Source organism: Dipodomys merriami, unplaced genomic scaffold, assembly GCF_024711535.1.
Source record: "Dipodomys merriami isolate MVZ:Mamm:240054 unplaced genomic scaffold, mDipMer1.0.p SCAF_42, whole genome shotgun sequence".
Taxonomy (NCBI): domain Eukaryota; kingdom Metazoa; phylum Chordata; class Mammalia; order Rodentia; family Heteromyidae; genus Dipodomys; species Dipodomys merriami.
The window spans coordinates 2,329,489-2,352,500 of NW_027205826.1; the positions used below are offsets into that span (position 1 = coordinate 2,329,489).

Sequence of the window (23,012 nt, forward strand, 5' to 3'; positions counted from 1 at the left end):
AACCTGACGGAGCTGGGCGGCCCGAGTGAAGTTGGAACCCGCTGCTCGGGCAGGGCCGGGGCCCGACGACCGTGCCCTCGAGGGGTCGGCGCTTAACGGGAACACGGGGTGGGCTGGAGGACCACAGGCTGCACCCGTCGAGGCCGGCTGGGTGCGCGGAGCGGGGTCGTGAGGCACTGGGGAGAGTTCAGGGGGACGGGGTGGCTCCGGCCGGGGGACGGGGTGGCTCCGGCCTGGGGACGGGCTGGGGAATTGAAAGAACGTCTGGCACCGCGGCGGTGTCGCTGGGATGCCCCGACGTGAACTCCCGCTGCTAGGAAATACCGCCCGCGGGGGCCGGGGGGGCTGGGCCCGGACGGGAGGGTAGGAGTGTGGTGAGCCGAAGCTCCTTCAGCTGGTTGCACACACAGACCCGCAGCCTCGCCCGCAGCCGCCTCACCCAGTCATTCCGCATCTCCTGACGGGACGGGCCCACGGGGGAAGGATTTGAGCCCCTCTGCCTCCTCTCTACCTGGAAGAGGGGAAGGGAAAGCAAATTCTGAGGAAAACCCTTCTCAATGGAAGGAGCCTTTTTCATTTTCTTTCTTTCTTGGTGCTGGTGGGCTGGGGCTGGAACTCAAGGCCTCGATGCTGTTCCTGAGCTTTTTTTGCTCAAGGCTAGCACTCTTCTACTTGAGCCTGGGGCTTGAACTCAGGGCCTAGATACTGTCCTTGAGCCTTTTTGCTCAAGGCTAGCATTCTTCAACTTGAGCTACACCTCTGCTTCTGGCTTTTTTTTTTTTTTTTTTTTCCTGTCGGCTACCACTTGAGCCACAGCACCACTTCCAGCTTTTTCTGCTTATGTGGTGCTGAGGAATCGAACCCAGGGCCTCATGCATGTAAGGCAAGCACTCTACCACTAAGCCACTTTCTTAGCCCCTGGCTTTTTTTTAGTTAATTGGACTTGCATGCCCTGGCTGGCTTCAAATCATGATCCTCAGATCTCAGCCTCCTGAATACCTAAGATGTCAAGCACCTAGCCAGCTACATTCCCCCCCCCCCTGCCCCCCAAATCCTGGAGCTTGACCTCAGGGCCTAGGCACTGTCCCTGTCCCTGAGCTTTTTTGCTCAAGGCTAGCACTCTACCACTTGAGCCACAGTGCCACTTCTGGCTTTTTCTGTGTAGGTGGTACTGAGGAATTCAACCCAGGGCTTCATGCATGCTAGTCAAGCCCTCTACCACTAAGCCACATTCCCACCCCAAACTACATCATTTTTAAACAACCATTTTAATTTTCCCCATTAGGGAATATGAGACTGCGTGGGCAGAAGTCAAATGAGCTGGACAGTACCCTGAAAGAGCTGCAAGAAATCTCCAGGGCTCAGAAATGGTAGGCAGCATGTAGAGGAGATGTGTGGAAATGTCAACACCACCCTCCACTTCACCCCTGGACTCTGAACATTTCTGACTTCATAGAATACTCTTGAGAGTCCAGTGTCAAGAATGAGGATATGGTCCTCAGAGAAGAATAATGGGAAGTAACATTGATGTGAGCAAGGTTTCTCCTAAGCCTTTAATCATCTAGCTTGGTAGTGTTTTTATATACCCATCACTGTGATTCAGGTGCGTGGACTCGAAGCAAATGCTTACAGTCACATCCTGGCAGGGAGGATCATGTGGTATCTAAAAATCTGGGAAGAGATTTTATGTCCACCCACTGGCACTGCTGCTGATTAGTGAGGATTGTTTCCATGTCCTGAATAAGTCCATTATCAGGAATTCTAAGAAAACATAAAGGAACTTCTGTCTCTAAATGCCATTGGTGCTCTTTCCTCTGCTGACTTGGCAAATGGTAAAACAATTGATTCTCATTTCCAATTTTAACACATTCACTGTTGGATTTTGTTAATGATTTGTTTTCCCCATTTTAGGCACTAAGAGCTAAGAAAGGATTCCGAGGTGAGTGGAGAAGTAGAACATCTATCAATCACTCTTTTTTTTTTTTTTGGTTGGTCGTGGGGCCTGAACTCTGGGCCTGGGCACTGTCCTTCAGCTCTTCAGCTCAAGGCGAGCACTCTACCACTTGAGCTAAACCGCCACTTCCAGTTTTCTGGTGGTTTATTGGAGATAGGAGTCTCACGGTCTCTCCTGCCCGGGCTGGCTTTGAACCGCGATCCTCAGATCTCAGCCTCCTGAGTAGCTAGGATTACAGGCGTGAGCCACCAGCACCCCGGCTCTATCACTCTTAAGTTGAATACAGATTTTTTTTTTGCCCTTAGGCTGTGAACTCATTTAGTCAAGTCTGTGTTTCAGCGTTCTTGTCCAGAGGCTTGCAGTTTCTCCTGTAAGCTGCCTATTCTCCCTGGGAGGCCTCTTCCTGCTTTTTCTTTACTCTTCTGAGAAATTCAGAAATAAATATGAAACTGGGAGCTGGTGTCTCACACCCGTAATCTAAGCTATCTAGGAGGCTGAGATCTGAGAATTACAGTTCAAAGCCAACGCAGACAGGAAAGTCTGTGGTCTGTGAGACCTTTTTTTTTGGCCGGGGGGGGGGGGGGGGCCTGGTCTGGTCTTGCTTGAACTCAGGGCCTGAGCACTGTCCCTGAGCTTTCATGCTCAACAAGTGCTCTACCACTTTGAGCCACAGCTTTGCTTCTGGTTTTTAAGTGGTTAATTGAAGAGAAGTTTCACAGACTATTCTGCCCAGGATGGCTTAGCTTTGAGCACCCAGCACAGGCTGGGCTTTTTGAGAGTCAGGAATTCTGATTGGTAGTTAGTGTATGGTACAGAGAATGAATCTATTGAAAAATCATCATCCTTAGGGAAAGTTTTTTGTGTTTTTTTTTTTTTTTTTTTTTTTGGTCAGTTCTGTTTGAGCTGAGTACCTGGGCACAGTCCCTGAGCTTTTCACTCAAAGCATGCTTTTACTACTTTGAGCCACAGCGCCACTTCCAGTTTTCTGGTGGTTAACTGGAGATAAGAGTCTCACAGACTTTCCTGACCAGGCTGGCTATGAACCATGATCCTCAGATCTCAGCCTCCTGACAGCTAGTATTACAGGCGTGAGCCACCAGCAGCCAGGAAAGTTAAATTTCTTTTCTTTTTTTCTTTTTTTTCTTTTTTTTTTTTTTGCAGTCCTAGGATTTGAACTTGGGTCCTGAGTGCTGTCCTTGAGCCTCTCTGTGCTCAAGGCCAGCACTCTACCATTTGAGACACAACACCACTTCTGGCTTTTTTTTTTTTTTTTTTTGGTCGGTTGTGGGACTTGAACTGTGGGCTTGGGCGCTGTCCCTGTGCTCTTCAGCTCCAGGCGAGCACGCTGCCACTTGAGCCACAGCGCCACTTCCAGTTTTCTAATGGTTTATTGGAGATAAGAGTCTCACAGACTTTCCTGTCCAGGCTGCTTTGAACCGTGATCCTCAGATTTCAGCCTCCTGAGTAGCTAGGATTACAAGTGTGAGCCACCGGCGCCTGGCTACTTCTGACTTTTTTTTTTTTTTATTTGAGAACATACTGTACAGAGGGGTTACAATTACATGGGCAGGATAATGCATACATTTCTTACCAAGCATTGCAGCCTCCTCCTTTGTTTCTGACTTTTTTTTTAATAGTTTATTGGAAATAAGAGTCTCATGGACTTTCTTGCCCAGGCTGGCTTCAAACTGGGACCCTCAGATCTCAGCTTCCTTAGAGGCTAGGATTACAGGTGTGAGCCACCAGCACCCAGCCAAGAAAGTTAAATTTCTGCCTGGGTATTTGATCACTCAGGCTAGCACTCTACTACTTTGAGCCACAGTTCCACTTCCAGGTTGCCAGAAGTTAGCCAACACCTTGCAGCAATTAAAGGCAAAACTAAGCCTAAGGCCCAACATGTGAAGGCTCTGTGCTCTGGGATGGAGGAGGGAAAGGCAGGCTCAAGGTTTATAAATGAAACTCTTCTTTCTTCCTGAAGTCAAGATGGTCCTTTTGTGTTCTAGGCTCCATTGATGATGTCCTCAGTGACCTCCTGGGGGATGACTGTAAGTACCCTTCTCTCCAGCCCCAGGTCTTGATCTATTTCTGTTTCTGTTTTTTATTTTTTTTGTCAGCGATAAGGCTTGGACTCATGGCCTGGTTGCCATCCCTGCTTAAGGCTAGAATTACCACTTTGAGCCACAGCTCCAATTTCAGTTTTCTGGTGGTTAATTGGAGATAAGAGTCTCTTCCACTTGCCTGCCACGCTTGCTTTGAACCTTGATCCTCAGATCTCAGCCTCCTGAGTAGCTAGGGTTGCAGGCATGAGCCACCAGCACTATTAGCATTGTGGTGTTCTGTAATTCAGTGATATCATTTCTGTTTTCTCTGTTTCAGTGATACCCCCTGAGAAGCCTGTTGGACCAGCCTCAAATGCCAAAGACATGACAGGTATACCTCAGGGGCTCCCTTCAAAGACAAGGGCAAGGTAAGCACCAGGTTGGCCTAAGGATCAATGGCTCATTTCAGACTAATGCCTGCTACCCTGCCACCCTGTCTCACTGTCCCACTTTCCAGGTGTCCCATACCCATGGTTACTGTCAGGAAGTTCTCCCTTCAGCTCCCATTCCCAGGGTAATGGAAAGAGAACTGACCTTGACAGATGAGTGAAAGGAAGATTTGAGATACTCCATCCTCAACATTCATTTAGGCTAGAGCAGTTGTTTCCTCTTACCTTTTGTTTTTAACTCTGTTTTTTGTTTTTGTTGTGACTTGAACTCAATACCTGCATGCTGTCCTGGAGCTTCTTTTGCTCAAGGGTAGCAGTCTACCACTTGAGCCACAGCTCTACTTCTGGCATTCTTGGAGATAAGAGTCTCATAGACTTTCCTGACTGGGCTGGCTATAAACCATGATCCTCAGCCTCCTGAGTCGCTAGGATTATAGGCATGAGCCACTAGTGCCCGGATTGTTTTCTTTTCTTTTCTTTTCTTTTTTCCCTGTCGGTTGTGGGGCCTGAACTATGGGCCTGGGCACTGTCCCTCAGCTCTTCAGCTCAAGGCTAGTGCTCTACCACTTAAGTCACAGCGCCACTTCTGGCTTTTTCTGGTTATGTGGTACTGAGGAATCGAACCCAGGGCCTCATGCATGCAAGGCAAGCATTCTACCACTCTGGACTGAGCACTGTCCCTCAGCTCTTCAGCTCAAGGCTAGTACTCTACCACTTGAGCCACAGCACCACTTCCGCCTTTTTTTTTTTGTTCTGCTTATGTGGTGCTGAGGAATCGAACCCAGGGTCTCATGCATGCAAAGCAAGCACTCTACCACTGAGCCACCTTCCCAGCCCTGCAAGACTCTTTTATGTCTAATTAACCACCAAAAAAAATGGAAGTAGTTATGGTTCAAAGTGGTAAAGCACTTGCCTTGGGCAAAAAAAACAGCTCTGGGACAGTGTCCAGGCCCTGAGTTCAAGCCCCATGACCAACAAAAAAAAAGGGGGATTGGAAATGTGGCTTAATGGAAGAGTACTTGCCTAGCATGCATAAAACCCTGGGTTTGATTCTTCAATACCACATAAACAAAAAAAGCCAAAGGGGGCTCTGTGGCTCAGGAGGTAGAGTGCTGGCCTTGAGCAAAAGAAGCTCAAGGACTGTGCCCAGGCCCTGAGTTCAAACCCCAGAACTGGAAAAAAAAAATGAACTATATGACATGGCCTATCCCCAAGTACAAATCTCTCCAAGGTCACTTTGACTCTTTTAAGTCACTTTTTTTTTTTTTTTAAGTCAGTCATGGGGCTTGAACTCTGGGCCTGGGTGCTATCCTCAGTTCTTTAGCTCAAGGTGAATGCTCTACCCCTTGAGCCACAGTGCCACTTACTTTTACTGGCTGTTTATTAGAGATTAGAGTCTCATAGACTTTTCCTGCCCAGGTTGGCTTTGAACCATAATCCTCAGATCTCAGCCTCCTGTGTATCTAGGATTACAGGCATGAGCCACCAGTGCCCAGTTTTTTGTTTTTTGTTTTTTATGGTGCTGAGATCAAAGTCACATAGAGACCTCTCACATGCTCAGTACATGTTCTACTATGCCCCTATTCCTCTTTTCTTCCTTTTTCTTTTCTTCTCTTTTCTTTTCTTGTGTGTGTGTGTGTGTGTGTGTGTGTGTGTGTGTGTGTGTGTGTGTGTGTGTGTGTGTGTGTGTGTGTGTGTGTGTGTGTGTGTGTGTGTGTGTGTGTGTGTGTGTGTGTATCATGGGGCTTGAACTCTGGGCCTGGGCACTGTTCCTTCAGCTCAAGGTTAGCACTCTACCACTTGAGCCACAGTGCCACTTCCAGTTTTCTGGTGGTTTATTGGAGATAAGAATCTCCTGGTCTTTCCTGCCCAGGCTGGGCTTTGAACCACAATCCTCAGATCTCAGTCTCCAGTGTAGCTAGGATTACAGGCGTGAGCCACCAGCACCCAGCTTTTTCTTCCTTTTTCTAGAATTACCTACTGCCCCAGGCATGCAGATCAGTGCTGATCCACCCCTTTGCAGGTCCCACCAAGGAGACAATGTCTTTGGCACCCAGGAAGACTTGGCAGGAGCTGATGCTGGGGTGAGTGTGGCCCATTTCCCATCCTTGGCCCCCTGCTTAGCCCCAAGAGCATGAGATTAGTGTGGAGAGCAAGGAGCTGCTCATAGACACTTTTGGAAGTCACTTGGCTCATAAAGCAACAATGAGCTCGAAAGCAGAGCTCTCCAAACTCTGCAAGTTTGATGTTGACCCTTTGCATTAAAAATTGCATACTCTTTGGTCATATGACTGGAAATTAGCATGACTAGGGCCCATTCCAACATGGATATATCTCTCCATTTAAGAGGAACAGACAAGTGGTAGCACTTTCTGGGTCTCCATAGCTGGCAGGTTTGAATTTAAACAATAGCTAAAACCTGAGGCAGGGGGGACAAAAGGACTTCCCTATTTATGTCCTGTTGGCAGAACTCTGCCCCTGCTGAGCCATCTGCTCCCACAGAAGCAAGGTGCCCAGGGGCTGCAGCCCTTAGTGTTGCTGGGCCTTGTATCCTCACCTTCTGTGGACTTAGGTTTCAGATATCTCCGATGCAGATCCAGAGGCCTTGCTGAAGACCTTAAAGGTAGTTGAAATCGCCTCAGGGTTGGGCTGGGGTGGAGGGGTTAATACTATGTGCCAAGATTTTTCTCTTCCTGGGGGGCGAAGGGGGGGGCAGTCCCTTCAGATGAAGTCCAGAGCTAATCTTTGGAATTTTAAGACAAAATTTAAACCATAATAATAGGGACAGAATCCCACAGAGACCTGTTAGCTTGGCCTGAGCCAACTCTGTTTCTCCCTTCCCTGGTGGCCTGCAGCACTATGCCATCTGACTGTAAACTCCATGGCCCAGCCAATCACCACATTTGCTGGAGTTGTCAAGGCTAAACTCATGGTTCCAGACCTGTGTGGTGCTTTAAAGAATCCATGTCTGAGGCTGGAATGTGGCTTAGTGGTAGAGTGCTTACCTTGCATGTATGAGGCACTGGGTTCAATTCCTCAGTAACACAAACACAGAAAAAACCGGAAGTGGTACTGTGGCCCAAATGGTAGAGTGCTAGCGTTGAGCTGAAGAGCTGAGGGACAGTGCCCAGGCCCGGAGTTCAGCCCCCACGTCTGACAAAAAAAAAAAAAAGAATCTCACAGACTTTCCTGCTCATGGTTGGCCTTGAACTGCAAACCTTAGATCTCAGACTCCTCAATAGCTAGGATTATGGGCATGAGCCACCAGTGCCCATCTCCAATTCTTGAGTCTCATTCCAGAACCATTAGCTAAGCTCCTACCTGACTCTACCTACCTTTGGCTCTGTTTTCTTTCTTTGTTTTGTTTTGTTTTTGTCTGTCATGAGGCTTGAACTCTGGGCCTGGGTGTTGTCCCTCAGCTCTTCAGCTTGAGGCTAGCACCTGTGCCACAGCACCATTTCTGGTATTCTGGTAGTTTATTGGAGATAGGAGTCTCACAGACTTTTCTGCCCAGGCTGGCTTTGAACCATGATCCTCAGATCTCAGCCTCCTTAGTAGCTAGGATTACAGGCGTGAGCCACTGGTGGCACCCGGCTTCTGTTTTCTTTCTTAATTCATCTTTTCTCTCAAGGGTTTTCTCATTTTCTTTTGTCCTCTCACAATCCTGCTACTTGGTGCCTGCTGCCCTCCTTGGTGAAGTCCTCTTCCCCACTGAAATGCCTGAGGCAGCTAAATTATATATTTTTTTTTTTTTTTTGGGTCCGGTTGTCGGGCCTGAACTCTGGGCCTGGGCGCTGTCCCTCAGCTCTTCAGCTCAAGGCTAGCCCGCTACCACTTGAGCCACAACACCACTTCCGGCTTTTTTTTCTTTTTGCTTATGTGGTGCTGAGGAATCGAACCCAGGGCTTCATGCATGCAAGGCAAGTACTCTACCACTGAACCACCTTCCCAGCCCCGAGGCAGCTAAATTATAAAATAAGAAGGTTCCCAGTTTTGGAGAGTCACTATCTGATATAAGATTGGGGGTGGGGCTGGGAAGGTAGCTCAGTGGTAGAGTGCTTGCCTTGCATGCATGAGGCCCTGGGTTTGATTCCTCAGTACCACAGAAGCAAAAAGAAAAAAGCTAGAAGTGGCGCTGTGGCTCAAGTGGTAGAGCACTAGCCTTGAGCTGAAGAGCTGAGGGACAGCGCCCAGACCCAGAGTTCAGACTCCATGCCTGGACCAAAAAAAAAAAAAAAGATTGGGGGCAGCAATTATTTGGCTGTGGTAAGGGTGGCAGATGGCAACAACAAATTGTCACATTTCAACAAATTGTCTCATTTCAAATCATGGCAGAGAAACCTCTCCCAAAGATTCCCCCCTCTGGCACCATCACCTTGGAGCCAAGCCTTTTCTCTATTTTATTTTAATTATTTATTTTTTGCCAGTCCTGGGGCCTGAACTCCGGGCCTGGGCACTGTCCCTGAGCTTCTTTTGTTCAAGGCTAGCACCCTACCACTTGAGCCACAGCACCATCTCCAGCCTTTTCTGAGTATGTGGTACTGAGGAATCAAACCAGAGCTTCATGCATGCTAGGCAAGCTCTCTACCACTAAGTCACCTTCCCAGCCACCTTTTCTCTATTTAGTTGTTTCCCACTAGACTTTGCATTTGCTGCCACCTGAGCTACACCTCCAGCATGGCCATGCCATATCATGTGGACCTTTGTGGACACTGGAACGTCTGAACCATATCACCTTCCCAATGTCATACACTCGCCTTTCATCTGTCCTAGGACCTCGATGACATGGATGCTGACATCTTGGGTCTAAAGAAGTCTCACCCAGCCACTGGCAAAAATGCTGCCAAGGGTTCTGGGAAAGAGCTGCCTAGCAATTCCAAACCTGCTGAAAAGCTCTTGGCCAGTGAGAAAGGTGAGTAGGAGGTAGGTCTCCCCTCCACCCCCAGGGAGTTTCCAAGGATGTGGCCCATTGCTTGAAAGGAAGCTCTCATGTGCTGTGGGTTTTCCCTTTCTAGGATGGAGAGGCCAAGGAGCTAATTGTGAGATTGTGTATGATGAGAGCTGTTTAGTCCCTCTAAGTCCAACTTGGGAAGCTGCTGAAGGGACTTCTTTTTTGATGGGTGAGGGTTGAGACAGGGTCCTGCTGTGTATCCCAGGGTAGCCTTGATCTGGAGATCCTCCTGCATCAGCCTTCTGAGTGCTGGGATTAGAGTCAAGGACTATGGCTGCACCTGTGGCAACAAGCCTTAGCTCCCTAGACTAGAATCCTAACCCAGGGGCCCGGTGCAGAGTGTGGAGGACCCTGGTCTACATTCTCTGTTCTTCCTGCAGGGGCCACCATTTCCACCAAGAAGTCATCTCCCTCTCCCAGCAGCTCTGGGCCTCAGTACAGGAAATTTTCCGTTGAAGGTACCAGGGGTCCACTGGAGGCCAAGGACTCTGTATCAGAAGAGGGCTGGTGCTCCCAGTTAGTTCCTCAGGAATCCTGAGGGCCAGGATATTTGGGAGACTTACTTGCAAGGACTTGGAAGCCAGCTATCAAACTGAAAAAGTGTGTGTGTGTGTGTGTGTGTGTGTGTGTGTGTGTGTGTGTGTGTGTGTGTGTGTGTGTGTGTGTGTGTGTGTGTGTGTGTGTGTGTGTGTGTGTGTGTGTGTGTGTGTGTGTGTGTGTGTGTGTGTGTGTTGATATTGGATCTTGAACTCAGAGCCTCACTTTTCACTCAAGGCTGATCTTCTACCACTTGAGCAGTATCTCCACCTCTGGATTTTTGCTGGTTAGTTGGAGATTCAAAAAAAAAAGTCTCATGGACTTTTCTGGGCTGACTTTGAATGAACTAAGATCCTTAGATCTCAGCCTCCTTAGTAGCTAGATTACAGGCATGAGCCATTAGCTTCTGGCTGAAAAACTTCTAACGTGAGGCTAAAATGACTCTTTTCCTTCGGGAACATTGTGAATGTTGACGGCTCAGGAAGGAACACTTCCAGGAGCCCAAGTTCCCACAGGCTTGCCCACCTCCCTCTCCCTACCTGAGCCGCTGAAGCATAGCTGTCCAAGAGATAGCTGTCTCAGCTTTAGACTTACTTCTTGCTAAGTGCCACAGACACCTGACTTCCGCTTTCCCTTCCGGTACAAAGACCTGGAAGATCCCCTGGCAGGACTTCTCTCTGATGATGAGGAAGAAATGTCCATGAAGCCCCCTGTGACAGAGAATAAATCAGCTGTGGACCAGGGCCCCAGCTCAGGTGGAGGTCCAGGTAGGATGGAAGTGTTTGTCTCTTACTGTGGGAGCAGCATCTGACACCATACATACTCAATGAACTTGAGACCTAGCAATCACCGGTGGCTCATGCTTGTCATCCTAGCTACTCAGGAGGCTGACATCTGAGGATCGCAGTTTGAAGCCAGCCAGGGCAGAAAAAGTCCATGAGACTCTTTATCTCCACTTACACACACACACACAAAAAAACAGAAGTGGAGCTATGGCTCAAGTGCTAGAGTGCTAGCTTTGAGCAAAAGAGCTGAGGGACAGCGCCCAGGCCCCAAGTCCAAGCCCCAGTACTGGCACAAAAACAAAAAACAAAACATCTATGGAGACCTCCGCAGAGTGAGACCACAGGGCTCAGATCCAAGACCAAGAAATTAGCCAATCTCCAGCACCAAGGAGGTGGATATGTGGGCATGGGAGAGGGGGAGGGGAGGCAGGTCCCCTGAGCACCCTTGACAAGGGTGATGTCCACTGTCCCCCTACCCCAGAGCTCAGGGAGCCCCTCCCACAGCCCACCCCAGCACGGTGAGGGACAAGAGGCTGTGGGCATTGGGCTCTGGTCCTGTTATTTAGGTCCCTCTATTCCTCTGACTCCTGGGGACACTCCCATTCGAAAGAAGGAAGATTCGCTGTTCGACGATGGGGACGACATCATGGCAGCCCTGGGCTTTGGTGACAGCCCCAAGGCAGACAAGAGGCAGATGGGAGACCAGTAAGGAGCCCCACGAGTGCAGAGACCCTGATGGGGCCGCTGCCCCCAGTCCAGGGGGGAGCTCCACTGTGGGGTGGGGACAGCACGGGCCTCTCTCTAGGAGCCCCGGGTGCCTACAAACTCCTCTCTCACATTCTATCCTGCAGGGAAGGGCCCCGCCCCGCACGCTCCAAGCTGGATGAGCTGCTGGGCCGGGGCACAGTCACCAAACTCCTGGCTTGCCCTGGCACTGGGGAGCACGGAGACTTCAAGCTAAACAAGAAGTACCAGAAGCCTCAGGGTGAGCAAGCCCTCGGGAACAGGACAGGACAAGGTGGGGACCCCTTTATTGCAGCCTATTACAAGAAATAAGCAGCATATGATGACAGCACACATAGCTAAACACATCTATAACTAAGGTCAAAGTGTCCTCTTACCCTGTTGCTTTCTGTAGATGCTATTTGATTTATAAAAATACTGCTTGCCGCCAGGCGCCGGTGGCTCATGCCTGTAATCCTAGCTACTCAGGAGACAGATCTGAGGATCTCAGATCAAAGCCAGCCCGGGCAGGAAAGTCCATGAGACTCTTATCTCCAATAAACCACTAGAAAACTGGAAGTGGCACTGTGGCTTAAGTGGTAGAGCGCTTGCTTTCAGCTGAAGAGCTGAGGGACAGCACCAGCCCAGAGTTCAAGCCCCAAGACCGACAAAAAAAAGAAAAGAAAAGAAAATACTGCTTGCCATGTAGCAGGTCGGTTTCTTGACCAGCCTGATGAGCTGGTAGGCAGCAGCTCATGGCTTGACAGTACCACTCCGGAGCCTGGGGGGTATGACTCAGTGGTAGAGCACTTGCTTAGCAAGTTCCAGGCTCTGAGTTCTGACCTCAGCAACACACACACATACACACACACACACACACACACACACACCACGCACACACACCACACACACACACACACACACACACACACGCGCGCGAAAAAGAAAATAAAAATATTAAAGTCTGGGCTGGGAATGTGGCTTAGTGTTAAGAGTGCTTGCTTAGCATGCAGAAAGCCCTAGGTTCAATTCCTCAGCACCACATAAACAGAAAAAGCCGGAAATGGCGCTGTGGCTCAAATGGTAGGGTGCTTGCCTTGAGCAAAAAGAAGCTCAGGCCCTGAATTCAAGCCTCAGGACTGGCCAAAAAAAACGTCTAAGCCAGGCACCAGTGGCTCACACCTGTAATCCTAGCTACTCAGTAGGCTGAGATCTGAGGATCTCAGTTCAAAGCCAGGAAAGGCCATAAAACACTTATCTCTAACAAACTACTCAGGAAGGCCAGAAGTGGTGCTATGGCTCAAGTGGCAGAGTATAGCCTTGAGTAAAAGAAGCTCAGGGTCAGCACGTAGGCCCAGAGTTCAAGTTCTAGGACTTGCCCCCCCCCAAAATCTAACTTTCTCTGCATTGAGTAGCTAGGATTACAGACATGAGCGACTGGTATCATAAAGCACCTTAATTTACAGACAAAGAAGACAGCTGGGATGATGATATCTTCACCTTCGGCGCTTACAAGCCCTCCGCGGGCTCCTCCGAGGGCCGGCAGTCCCGCCGGCAGTCTGTCAGGTAGGTGAGGCCTGCGGCCTTCCTCATCCCACCTAACAGAATGAGGTCGCCAGTCATGCATAGAGTTGGCTCCCACTGGAGCTCAATCCCAGACTCTATCCTGGTTAAGGGCTCTATTCCCCCACACAGCTCAGAAGGAAAAGGGGAAGATGGAGGCCATGAAAGCCATGAATGTGTGTTATCACTCATTCTGTCTCCACGAGGAACCCACAGCCCCGTGCTAGTGGGCCGTGTCCTGAGGCAGACCACAGCTTCTCCAACCAGCCTCCTGGGCACTGCTGTCCACCTGCCCTGACAATGTGGCCAGCACACCTTTTCCAGTTTGCCACGGAAAGTAGATCAGCAATAGAACTCTCCAGATTTGCAGCGCCCCCCCCCCCACCTCCCTTATATATTTTAAACCATAATTTGGTGTCATTTCAAACTTAACAGGAAAGTCTGGGCTTTTTATTTTGTTTAATGTTGTTGCTGTTTTGAAGTTTTAGCAAAGATTAATGTGACAGGGTGAAGTAGGAAGAAATGGAAAAAGGGAAAAACATTTCCTGCTCCTCACACAGGACACGGGAGTGAAGGGCTTCCCTCAGGAAAGCCCTCCCCCATCCTCCTCTCTTCCCCTCTAGCGCCCTCCGAGGGCTAGCAGTGGTCACCCATGGGGCAGTGTTTCATCTCAATAGCTCTCATCCCCCTGGATACTTCTTCCCATCCCATCCTTGCGAGCTCTCTACCACTGAACTGTATCCCCAGCCCTTGTTGGATTGTTTTTCTGAGACAAGGTCTCACTCTGTAGCCCAGGCTGGCCTCAAGCTCTTAAGCCTACTGTATCAGCCTCCTAAATACTGGGATTGACAGGCATATGTCGCTGTGCCTGGAATCTCAGGGGTTTTGTTGTTGTTATTGTTTTAATGCCAGCAGTTGGGTTTGAACTCAGGGCCTTGACACTGTCCCTGAGCCTTTTGTACTCAAGGCGAGTGCTCTACCTCTTGAGCCACAGTGCCACTTCCGGCTTTTTCTGAATAGTTTATTGAAGATAAGAGTCTCACAGTCTTTCTTACTTGGGTTGGCTTCTTAGATCTCAGCCTCCTGAGTAACTAGGATTACAAGTGTGAGCTATCAGTGCCTGACTGGATTTTTGTTGCTATTGTTGATTATTTTTCTTTTTGTTTTTGGGTGGTGTGTGTGTGTGTGTGTGTGTGTGTGTGTGTGTGTGTGTGTGTGTGTGTGATTATGTGTACAGAATTAAACCTAAGGTCTTATGCATGTAAGTACATACTTTACTCCTGAGTTACTCCCCTGCAGCATCTTTAAGCAGTGGCTGCACAAATGAGCAAGAAACAAGACTACTGGTGTGAAACCTACACATCACTTGGCCCACTGATTGTTCTGTGGACATGGTACCTGTAGTTCTAATCTGACCCTGTTTTCCACAGGCAGAATTGCTCCTGGTTTCTGTGGCTCAAGTCAATGTCCAGATTTCACAGTGTTGTAAAAACAGATGGCCCTGCCCCTGGAGCTGGTCCAGGAGCTGTTGTTCATTGCCTCCAGCTAGCCATGCAGAGTCCGTGGACATCATAGACTTCCTGCCGCAGGCCTTTGGTCCCCCACCAGGCCAGTGGAAGGTTGTGAAGGCCTATTGAAATGAGTTTCCTTCCCCATCTGACCTCCTCCTCCTCTCTTGTTTTGAAGCAGGTTCTTAGCAGAAGGTGGCCCAGACCCCAAGGGAGAACTGGGTTCCAAACAGAGCCCTCAAGCGACTTCCAGCCCCATCAACTCCAGAAAGGGCGGAGCAGACTGGTTGGGCCTCAAGGATGATGACTTGGACCTGCTACCTCCATCTCCCATCCCAGAGGTCCAACAGGAAGGCTCAACAACCTCTCCACCCTCCCTACCTGCTCCAGCCAGCCAGCACCCTGCCCCCGCTGCACTGCCATCAACAGCAAAGGTAGCAGCCAAGAACACAGGGCCCCCTGTCCGAGCCAGCCAGGCCTCCACACAGGGAGCATCCAAGGAGAAAGAAGAGGAGGATGACTGGCTTAGCCACGTCTTGTCTCAGAAGAAGTCCCAAGGTTTGGCCAGAGAGGAACATGCTGGGGCCCAGAACTTGGGAACAGCCCGCCGGCCCCATTCCAGCAGGTATAGGCTTGGGTATTATGTCTGGTGGGGAACACTGGGCAAGGCCTCGAGAGCCAGCCTTGCCCATCTCATCTATTACAGCCCCTGCAAGGTGTGCTGGCAAGCGTGCCACAGGCACAGATGCCAGCACTCAGCTTTGCTTCTCTTCCTGATGGCATGGCAGAGAGCTGCCAACTTTGCAGACATGAGACAGGGGCCCACTGCCACTCATGTCCTGACCACCAGGGGCACGGGACCTCTCTGGAGTGGCAGGCTCTGCTGGCTTGTGCTGCCTCTGTACCTACGGGGCCCTGCCCACAACCCTTGTCAGATGGGCAGAGAAACACTTTATGCAAATAGTTGGTTTTGCTGGCCTAAGCTAATGTGACTACAGTGTGCATGAGTCAAGTTTTTGGTGTGCTCTTGGGGACTTGGGATGTCTGAGAAGTCACAGTGACCAGGGGACTGTTCCTGGGAGCCACAGAATGACAGTCCCGTGGGACAGATACACGATGGGCCTCTGAGGGCAGGAAAGCAAAGAAGCTGGCGAGACGCCGAAACTAGAGAAGCAGTAAGGCGCGGTTCAGCTAGAGCTAGCGAGGGGAGACTGGGCAACCTTGTCAGAGCCCAGGGACATCACCTTGCCATGACTTGGCTGATCGAAGGAGGTGGGCAGCTTTGACTTCAACTTAGAGCCACATAGAAAGCGGAGGCCCTTTTTCCTCTCTGACCCTGAACCAAAAAGGAAGGTAGGGTAACAGAGGTCCAGGGAAGGCATCCTGGGGTGATGACACAGGGCCATACCTGAGGAGTGGAGAGAAGTGGACCCAAAGTTCACGGCATGAACTTTATTACAAGGTGTGGGGTGGCCCGCTGTCACTCGATGGGCCGTGTCCGGCCACAGAACTAGAGGGGATGCTGAGGTACTGGATGCAGCAGGGTCTGGAAGGGAGTAGCCCACAGACCCAAGAGCTCAGACTGGGGAGAGTTCTCCCACTCAGTGGTGGCAAAGGATAAGGAAAAGATAGAGGCACAGCATAGGTGGAATGCTAGGAGCTTGCCTTGGTTGTCATCCACTCCAACATAGACCTTCTGTTGCCTTCACCTGTCTCATGACTTTCCTCAGCCAACCCGGTGCCAGCACTTGGGGCACTGAGCAGGCAGTTGCTGGAGCAGCCTCGAGAGCAACAGTGGAAGAAACGCCAGCTGCCCCGCCCACTGTCGCAGGGTACGACCACTGCCAGGGCTGCTTGTGGGAGGCAGCAGGGCGGGCCTAGAGATGGATGACGGGCCCAGAGTGCCTGCCTGGCTCTGGTATTGACTATCTGCCTCCTAATGGCAGAAGGGGCAGAAGCTGACTCCTCTTTTTTTTTTTTGCTTGTCTTGGGTCTTGAATTCAGGGCCTGGGCACTGTCCCTGAGCCTCTGTGCTCAAGGTTAGCGCTTTACCACAGTGCCACTTCCAGCTTTTTCTGTGTATGTGGCACTGAGGAATCGAACCTGGGGCTTCATGCATGCTAGGCAAGCAGGCAAGCACTCTACCACTAAGCCACATGCCCAGCCCTGACTCCTCATCTTTATTTCAAGTAACTCATCAGCCACTGGGCTTTTTCATCATTTGGGCCCAATGTTTTCCTTATTTCTGGTGTCACTCTGGTCCTTCACTCCTGTGCCCTCCATAAAAGGCCACCAACCCCCCCCCCATCTCCTGTGTCTCCAGGACCCCCATGAGTTGGAGCCAGACTGCCTTGGCCCCCGCAACAATGGACCCAAAGAAGGGAACAACCCCTGGAGACTCTGCTGCCACTGGTTTGTTCTCTGCTTGGATGAGGGTTTAATCTGGGCAAGGAAGACACAAGTTAGACGCTTTGGGGACCCCTGGAATATGAGTGACAAGGGTCTTTCCCAGGCATGCACAGACCCACAATTCCCCACTCATGTCTGTGCTGTTTGTTTTTCAGAACCTGTGATTTATGGCTCACGCACTCAGGAACCTACAGTGCCTGTCCAGGTAGGGGGAGGGTAGACTACCAGGTGTGGGTCAGGTCTAGGGAACAATTCTCCTATACTTAGAGGCAACCCCAGGAGTTGGACATGACAACCCAACAGGAAGAATGTGCCTGATACGTTCAGTGCAACCTAGCCAGCTCACTCTGGCATCTCTCATCAGGACTTTCCTGAACCGTCAGCCTCACTCCTCCAAGGTGACTGTATTGTACCAGCATTTAAAGGGAATTGGAAAGCTAGGTGTGGTGATACATGCCTAATAATCCTAGCAGAGTAAAAGCCTGTCTCAAAAACATGCAGAATTGGCTTCTCCCCCCGGGGAAGGCATCTACAGCTATAAAGGGAGGCCTCATCTTTTTTTCTTTTTTTTTTTTTTCCCCAGTCCTGGGGCTTGAACTCAGGGCCTGGGCACCATCCCTGGGCTTCTTTTGCTCAAGGCTAGCACTCTACCACTTGAGCCACAGCACCACTTCTGGCTTTTTCTGTGTATGTGGTACTGAGAAATTGAACCCAGGGCTTCATGCATGCTAGGCAAGCACTCTACCACTAAGCCATTTTCCCAGTCCTGGGAGGCCTCATCTTGATGCTCTTCTATCTAGTCTTGTCATCCTCTGTAACCTCAGGTGAGGGTCAAGGCCAGGTAATCCAGTGAGCAGAGGGCCAGGAGACAACTGTGTTCATCTAACCTTCTCTTCCTCTCCTGCAGTCTCTATGCCCAGGGTCCTTCATGCAGAGCCTGACACCAGGTACAAGATACCAGAAGCAGCTCCTGGCAGCCCCCACTCAGCTTCAGAGTGGCACTGCCCAGCTCGAAGCAGAACTGCTGGAAAGCCAGGCCCGGGTGGGCGAGCTGGAGGCCCAGGTTAGGGCTGTGGGCCACAGTCAGGCATCACTGAGCACTTGTAGGCTTGACCATGAGGGAAGAGGGGCTAGGGTACAGACTATCATGGAGCACAGATGCAGAGAGACCCCACAATTCTCCCCATGCCATCTCCTAGGTGCGGAAGCTGGAGCTAGAGCAGAGCCATCACAAACTGCTGCTGGAGAGTCTGCAGCAGCGGCACCAAGCGGACCTGGAGCTCATGGAGAATGCACACAGGTAGCGCCCTTTCTCCACCTGTGACCACCGCAGGGTCTCCAGGCTCCCACCCTGCCCCAGCTCTGGCTTGGATTTCCTCACCAAGCCCCAAGGGCATGCCAGTGAGCTCAATGAGACTGTAACTGAGTGCTCTGTTGGCAGAAGCCGCATCAAGATGTTAGAAACCTCATACCAGCAACGCGAGGAGCGGCTCCGTAGAGAGAATGAGGAATTATCCACTCAGTATCTGATGCACTGCAAAGAGGCTGAGCAGGCCCGAGCTGAGCTCACAGCCCAGCACCAACGACGCTTAGCAGCAGCTGCACAGGAAAAAGACCAAGAGATAGAGCGGCTCCGGGACTTGCAGCGGTAAGGGCATGATGCCAGGGCAGGTGGGTGAGGAGCAGGCTTGCAGGGATTGGCTGCAAGCGAGCAATACTTGCCTTTGCTTAGAGACTCACCTTTCCCTCACCTGACCCCTGGGGCAAGAATCATGGCTCAGCACCTGGCCCATTCCCCTCCCAGCGAGTGAGCTGCCATCCTTGCTGAGGCCGGAGGGGGCACACACATTGCCTGAGGGAGGGGTCAAGAGCCATCCAGGCAGAGCCTAGCAGCAGCGAGCTAGTGCCCAGCCAGCTGCAGGTTAGCCCACAGCCCTGCTAACCCACTAGAGGCTAGCTGTGTCTGGCATGCTGATCTCATTGTCTTTCTAGACAACAGCAAAGCTAAAACAAGGAACCCAAGGGACTCCAAGGTTGTGAGAGACCCACAGGCCCCTCATGGGCTGGGCACTGGTGATCACACCTATAACCCTAGTTTCTCAAGAGGCCGAAATCTGAGGATCCCAATTTGAAGCCAGCCTGGGCAGAAAAGTCCACAAGAATTTTATCTCCAATTAACCACCAGAAAACTGGAAGTGGCACTGTGGCTGAAAGTGGTAGGGCACTAGCCTTGAACAAAAGAGCTCAGGGACAGCACCCAGGCACCCAAACCCTGAGTTCAAGCCCCACAACCAACAAAAAAACACTATCCTTGGATGGAAAAAAAGCTAAGGCCCTGAGTTCAAGCCCCATTACTGGAACAACAACAACAACAAAAGATGCCCACATGGACACCCAGGAAAGGCTATGTTCACAGTAAGCTGTCCCTTGCTCTGTGAAAGTGTTTTTGCTAAATAATCAATCTCTTGGTGCACATAGCTTTGAAGCACCAAGAAGGATGGATCCAGGGAACTGAGGCCATGCCTGAGGGAGGAGCAGGAGGAGGCACTCAAAGCAGACTCTTCCTACCACTGTGCTGCCACTGTGTTCTGTGAGGCCCTCCGTGCCCCTCCCCACAGGGTGTCCATCCAGGAGATGCACAGGGACCACGGGGAGCAACTGCAGCGGCTGAAGCTGCTGAAGGACCAGGAGATCGACGCGGTCACCAGTGCCACCTCCCACACGAGGTGCGTGTGCCACCCAGCCCTGCCCACCGGAGGGATTGGGCTGGGCATCCCCAGGACAGGGTGCTCCGTTCCCCCTCCAGGTCACTGAATGGCATCATCCAGCAGATGGAGAAGTTCTCCAGCAGCTTGAACGAGCTGTCCTCCCGCGTGGAGGCCTCCCACGTCTCCACCTCTCAGGAGCGGGCGCTGGGCATCCGGCAGCAGGACGAGCAGCTGCGAGGTAGGGCCCCCCCCCCGTAAGCCGGTCCTGGCCTGGAGGGATGGAGGCCAGTAGTGAGCACCCTGTGGGCCACCCCAGCACTGCAGGAGCGGCTGGGCCGGCAGCAGCGGGACATGGAGGAGGAACGAGGCCGGCTCCAGGAGGTCATCGTGAAGATGGAGGCGCGCCTGAATGAGCAGAGTCGGCTCCTGGAGCAGGTAAGACTGTGCTGTGGTGCAGGGAGTTCTGTCTAGCCGTCCTCTGACCTGTCCTCTTCAAATCACTCACCAAGACCTGGACTTCCTTCGCCAAGTCCCTCCCTCGCTGCTCTGCTTCTGTATCTTCAGCGCCTGCCTGGCTCTACGCACTGCCCACCTGAGTAGCAGGGGCCACCCAGCCCCAGGCACCTCCACAATCTGACAACACTATCAACTTCCTTTCCTTCCTTGCTCCTGTCACTGGGGTCTGCCCATCGGTTGCTTTCCACCATTGGGACAACTATTCTTGCTCTCTAAATACTGTTTAACCTCCCTAGCTCTGACACATATGTTTGAAATTCCTATGCACCATTTCACCATTTATATGTAAGAGTGAGCTTTCTCCTTTTCCTTCTTTTTTTTTTTGCCAGTCCTCCGGCTCCACCTGTGGGCTTATGCACTATCCCTGAGTTCTTTTTTGCTCAAGGCTAGTGCTCTACCACTTGATCCACAGTGCTACTTCCAGCTTTTTCTGTGATTAATTGGAGATAAGAGTCTCATGGACTTTCCTACCCCAGCTGGCTTTGAACTGTGATCCTCAAATATCAGCCTCCTGAGTAGCTGAGATTTATAGGCTTGAGCCACCTGTACCTGGAAGCTTGCTTGTTTATAGAATAAGTCTGGGCTGGGAAGGTGGCTCAGTGGTAGAGCGCTTCCCTTGCATGCCTGAGGCCCTGGGTTCGATTCCTCAGCACCACAGAAGAAAAAAGAAAAAAGCCAGAAGTGGTGCTGTGGCTCAAGTGGTAGAGCGCTAGCCTTGAGCTGAAGAGCTGAGGGACAGCGCCCAGGCCCAGAGTTCAGGCCCCACGACCAGACCCCCCCCCCCCAAAAAAAAAAAAAAAAAAAGAATAAGTCTGAGGGCTGGGAAAGTGGCTTAGTGGTAGAGCGCTTGCCTAGCATGCATGAAGCCCTAGATTCAATTCCTCAGTACCACATAAACAGAAAAGGCTGGATATTGCCCTGTGGCTCAAATGGTAGAGCGCTAGCCTTAAAAGCACAGAGCACCCAGGCCCTGAGTTCAAGCCCCAAGACCGGAAAAAAAAAGTCTGACCAGGCACTAGTGGCCAGGCTCTCTTGCTTTGTGCCTTTTGGAAAAGAGGCATTTAAGACATGATGTGGGAGATGCAAGGAGGTTTGCCTAGCTCAGGAGCAACTAGGGCTGCTTCTGGGGCCAGGGACCTACCTTTGAGCCAGGCCATGTTCCCTGCAGGAACGCTGGAGAGCGACTGCTGAGCAGTCCAAAGCAGAGTCCACACAGCGTGCCCTTGAGGAACAGAGGAAGGTCATGTCCCAGCAGCTCACCATAGAGAGGGAGGAGCTGGAGAGAGCCAAGGTGAGTCCACCACACTCAGCTCAGCCGCTGACTCGCTGTGCCACCATACCCAGGGTCACTCACTCTGGGTCCCTACCCCATGTCCAGAGTGCCCTGCTGGAGGAGCAGAAGTCTGTCATGCAGAAGTGCGGGGAGGAGCGGCGGCGCCTGGCAGCTGAGTGGGCCGAGTTCTTCTTGCAGCAGAAGCTAAGTAAGGAACGGGCGGAACGCGAGGCAGAGCGGGCGCTGCAGGTGGATTCCCAGCGGGAAGGCGCCATCATCAGCCTGGCGAAGGTAGGGCCCAGAGCCTTGGCCAGCCTTCCATCAGGCTGGGTCAGCGCCCAGGCTTGAGAAGTGACAGGAGCACAGGATGACAACCGTCGTGACATCATTGTGGCACCTTGGTGGTGTTTCCCCAGGCACTCTGTTCCTCATTGGTGGTGTTGCCCCAGGCACTCTGTTCCTCACCAGGTCCCATTACTTAACTATTTATTTATTTTGTGCCAATACGTCAGGGCCTGAACCCTGTCCCTGAGCTTTTTTTACTCAAGGCTGGCACTCTACCACTTGAACAGCTCCCCTTACCACTTTTTGGTAGTTAATTGGAGAAAACTACTATGAACTGTGATCCTCAGATCTCAGCCTCGTGAGCAGCTAGGATTATAGGCATGAACCACTGCTGCCAACCTGCCACAGACATTTAGAGCGGAGGAAATTGTGGCTCAGAGAAGATGAACCGAGTAGGATGGGGAGCCCATCCTAGAAGGCCCTGGCTTATTGGCCCCTTCCAGAGGCAGAGTGGGAGGCGGGGAGAAGGGACCCCAGGGTGCTGCACAGAGCCTGGATTGCAGTGAGGTTTTGCCTTCTTTGTCTAGGAGCAGGCAGAGCTAAAGGTCAGAACCAAAGAGCTCCAGGCCAAGGAGGAGCGACTGGCGGCTGAGCGGGAGGCTCTAGAGCGAGAGCAGCAGGAACTCCGGCTGCAGCAGGAGAAGATCCACGCTTCCGCCCTGCGCCTCCAGCTCCGCATGGAGGAAGTGGAGCATATGAGCAAGGTGCGGCTGGATGGATGTGACACGGACTTCCTTCCAGCCCCAGCAGCACTGACCCAGCCTGACCTCTTTGCAGGTGGCCTCCAAGAAGTACGAAGAGGGTGAGCAGGCGCTGCGGGCAGCCCGGCTGGTGCAGTCTGAGAAGCAGGCCCGGCTGCAGGTGCAGCAGGAGCAGCTACGGCAGCAGGATCAGCATGTGCACCAGGCAAGCCCCTGTCTCCTGCCCTCCTTCCCCACACTCAGCTGCACACCTTCCCCACTTAGTCCTTCTCTTCGGGGCTGGAATAGGAGCACCTGAGCCTGGCCCAACAGAGGCAGCAGCTGGACCATACGCGGGACCTGCCTTCCAGCATCCTGGAGCTCTCCACAGCCCAGCTTCCCACAGCCCACAACCAGATTGGTGAGTGGCTCCAGGGAGAAGGGAAATAGCTGAGAGGGCCCAAGGCAGGGGCCACCTCCTCTAGCCATTCAAGTTCAGGACGACTGGGACTTTGGAGGTTGGTTTGTTTTGTTTTGGTTGGTCGTAGAACTTGAACTCTGGGCCTGGTTGC

General features: G+C 51.6%; 1 protein-coding gene across 6 annotated transcripts in view; it reads left to right on the forward strand.

Annotated features, from left to right (window-relative positions):
* Fbf1 (Fas binding factor 1) overlaps positions 1-23,012 on the forward strand; it is a 28,146-nt gene continuing 5,134 nt past the window's right edge. Inside the window, exons 1-28 of one of the 6 annotated variants that reach the window (XM_069992969.1) lie at positions 1-151; positions 1,286-1,370; positions 1,912-1,939; positions 3,958-3,999; positions 4,331-4,421; positions 6,466-6,526; positions 7,015-7,065; positions 9,216-9,354; positions 9,774-9,851; positions 10,578-10,697; positions 11,282-11,420; positions 11,567-11,733; positions 12,905-13,004; positions 14,688-15,134; positions 16,240-16,341; positions 16,833-16,921; positions 17,074-17,123; positions 17,826-17,981; positions 18,118-18,218; positions 18,360-18,566; positions 19,537-19,644; positions 19,725-19,864; positions 19,943-20,061; positions 21,311-21,433; positions 21,521-21,706; positions 22,288-22,464; positions 22,538-22,666; positions 22,750-22,861. In XM_069992969.1, the coding sequence (XP_069849070.1) occupies positions 1,368-1,370; positions 1,912-1,939; positions 3,958-3,999; positions 4,331-4,421; positions 6,466-6,526; positions 7,015-7,065; positions 9,216-9,354; positions 9,774-9,851; positions 10,578-10,697; positions 11,282-11,420; positions 11,567-11,733; positions 12,905-13,004; positions 14,688-15,134; positions 16,240-16,341; positions 16,833-16,921; positions 17,074-17,123; positions 17,826-17,981; positions 18,118-18,218; positions 18,360-18,566; positions 19,537-19,644; positions 19,725-19,864; positions 19,943-20,061; positions 21,311-21,433; positions 21,521-21,706; positions 22,288-22,464; positions 22,538-22,666; positions 22,750-22,861 (3,265 nt within the window). In that variant the 5' untranslated portion in view covers positions 1-151; positions 1,286-1,367. Of the gene's footprint in view, positions 152-1,285; positions 1,371-1,911; positions 1,940-3,957; positions 4,000-4,330; positions 4,422-6,413; positions 6,527-7,014; positions 7,066-9,215; positions 9,355-9,773; positions 9,852-10,577; positions 10,698-11,281; positions 11,421-11,566; positions 11,734-12,904; positions 13,005-14,687; positions 15,135-16,239; positions 16,342-16,832; positions 16,922-17,073; positions 17,124-17,825; positions 17,982-18,117; positions 18,219-18,359; positions 18,567-19,536; positions 19,645-19,724; positions 19,865-19,942; positions 20,062-21,310; positions 21,434-21,520; positions 21,707-22,287; positions 22,465-22,537; positions 22,667-22,749; positions 22,862-23,012 lie in introns of those variants that run through there. The other 5 variants (XM_069992971.1, XM_069992972.1, XM_069992973.1 and 2 more) reach the window with 5 other exon arrangements.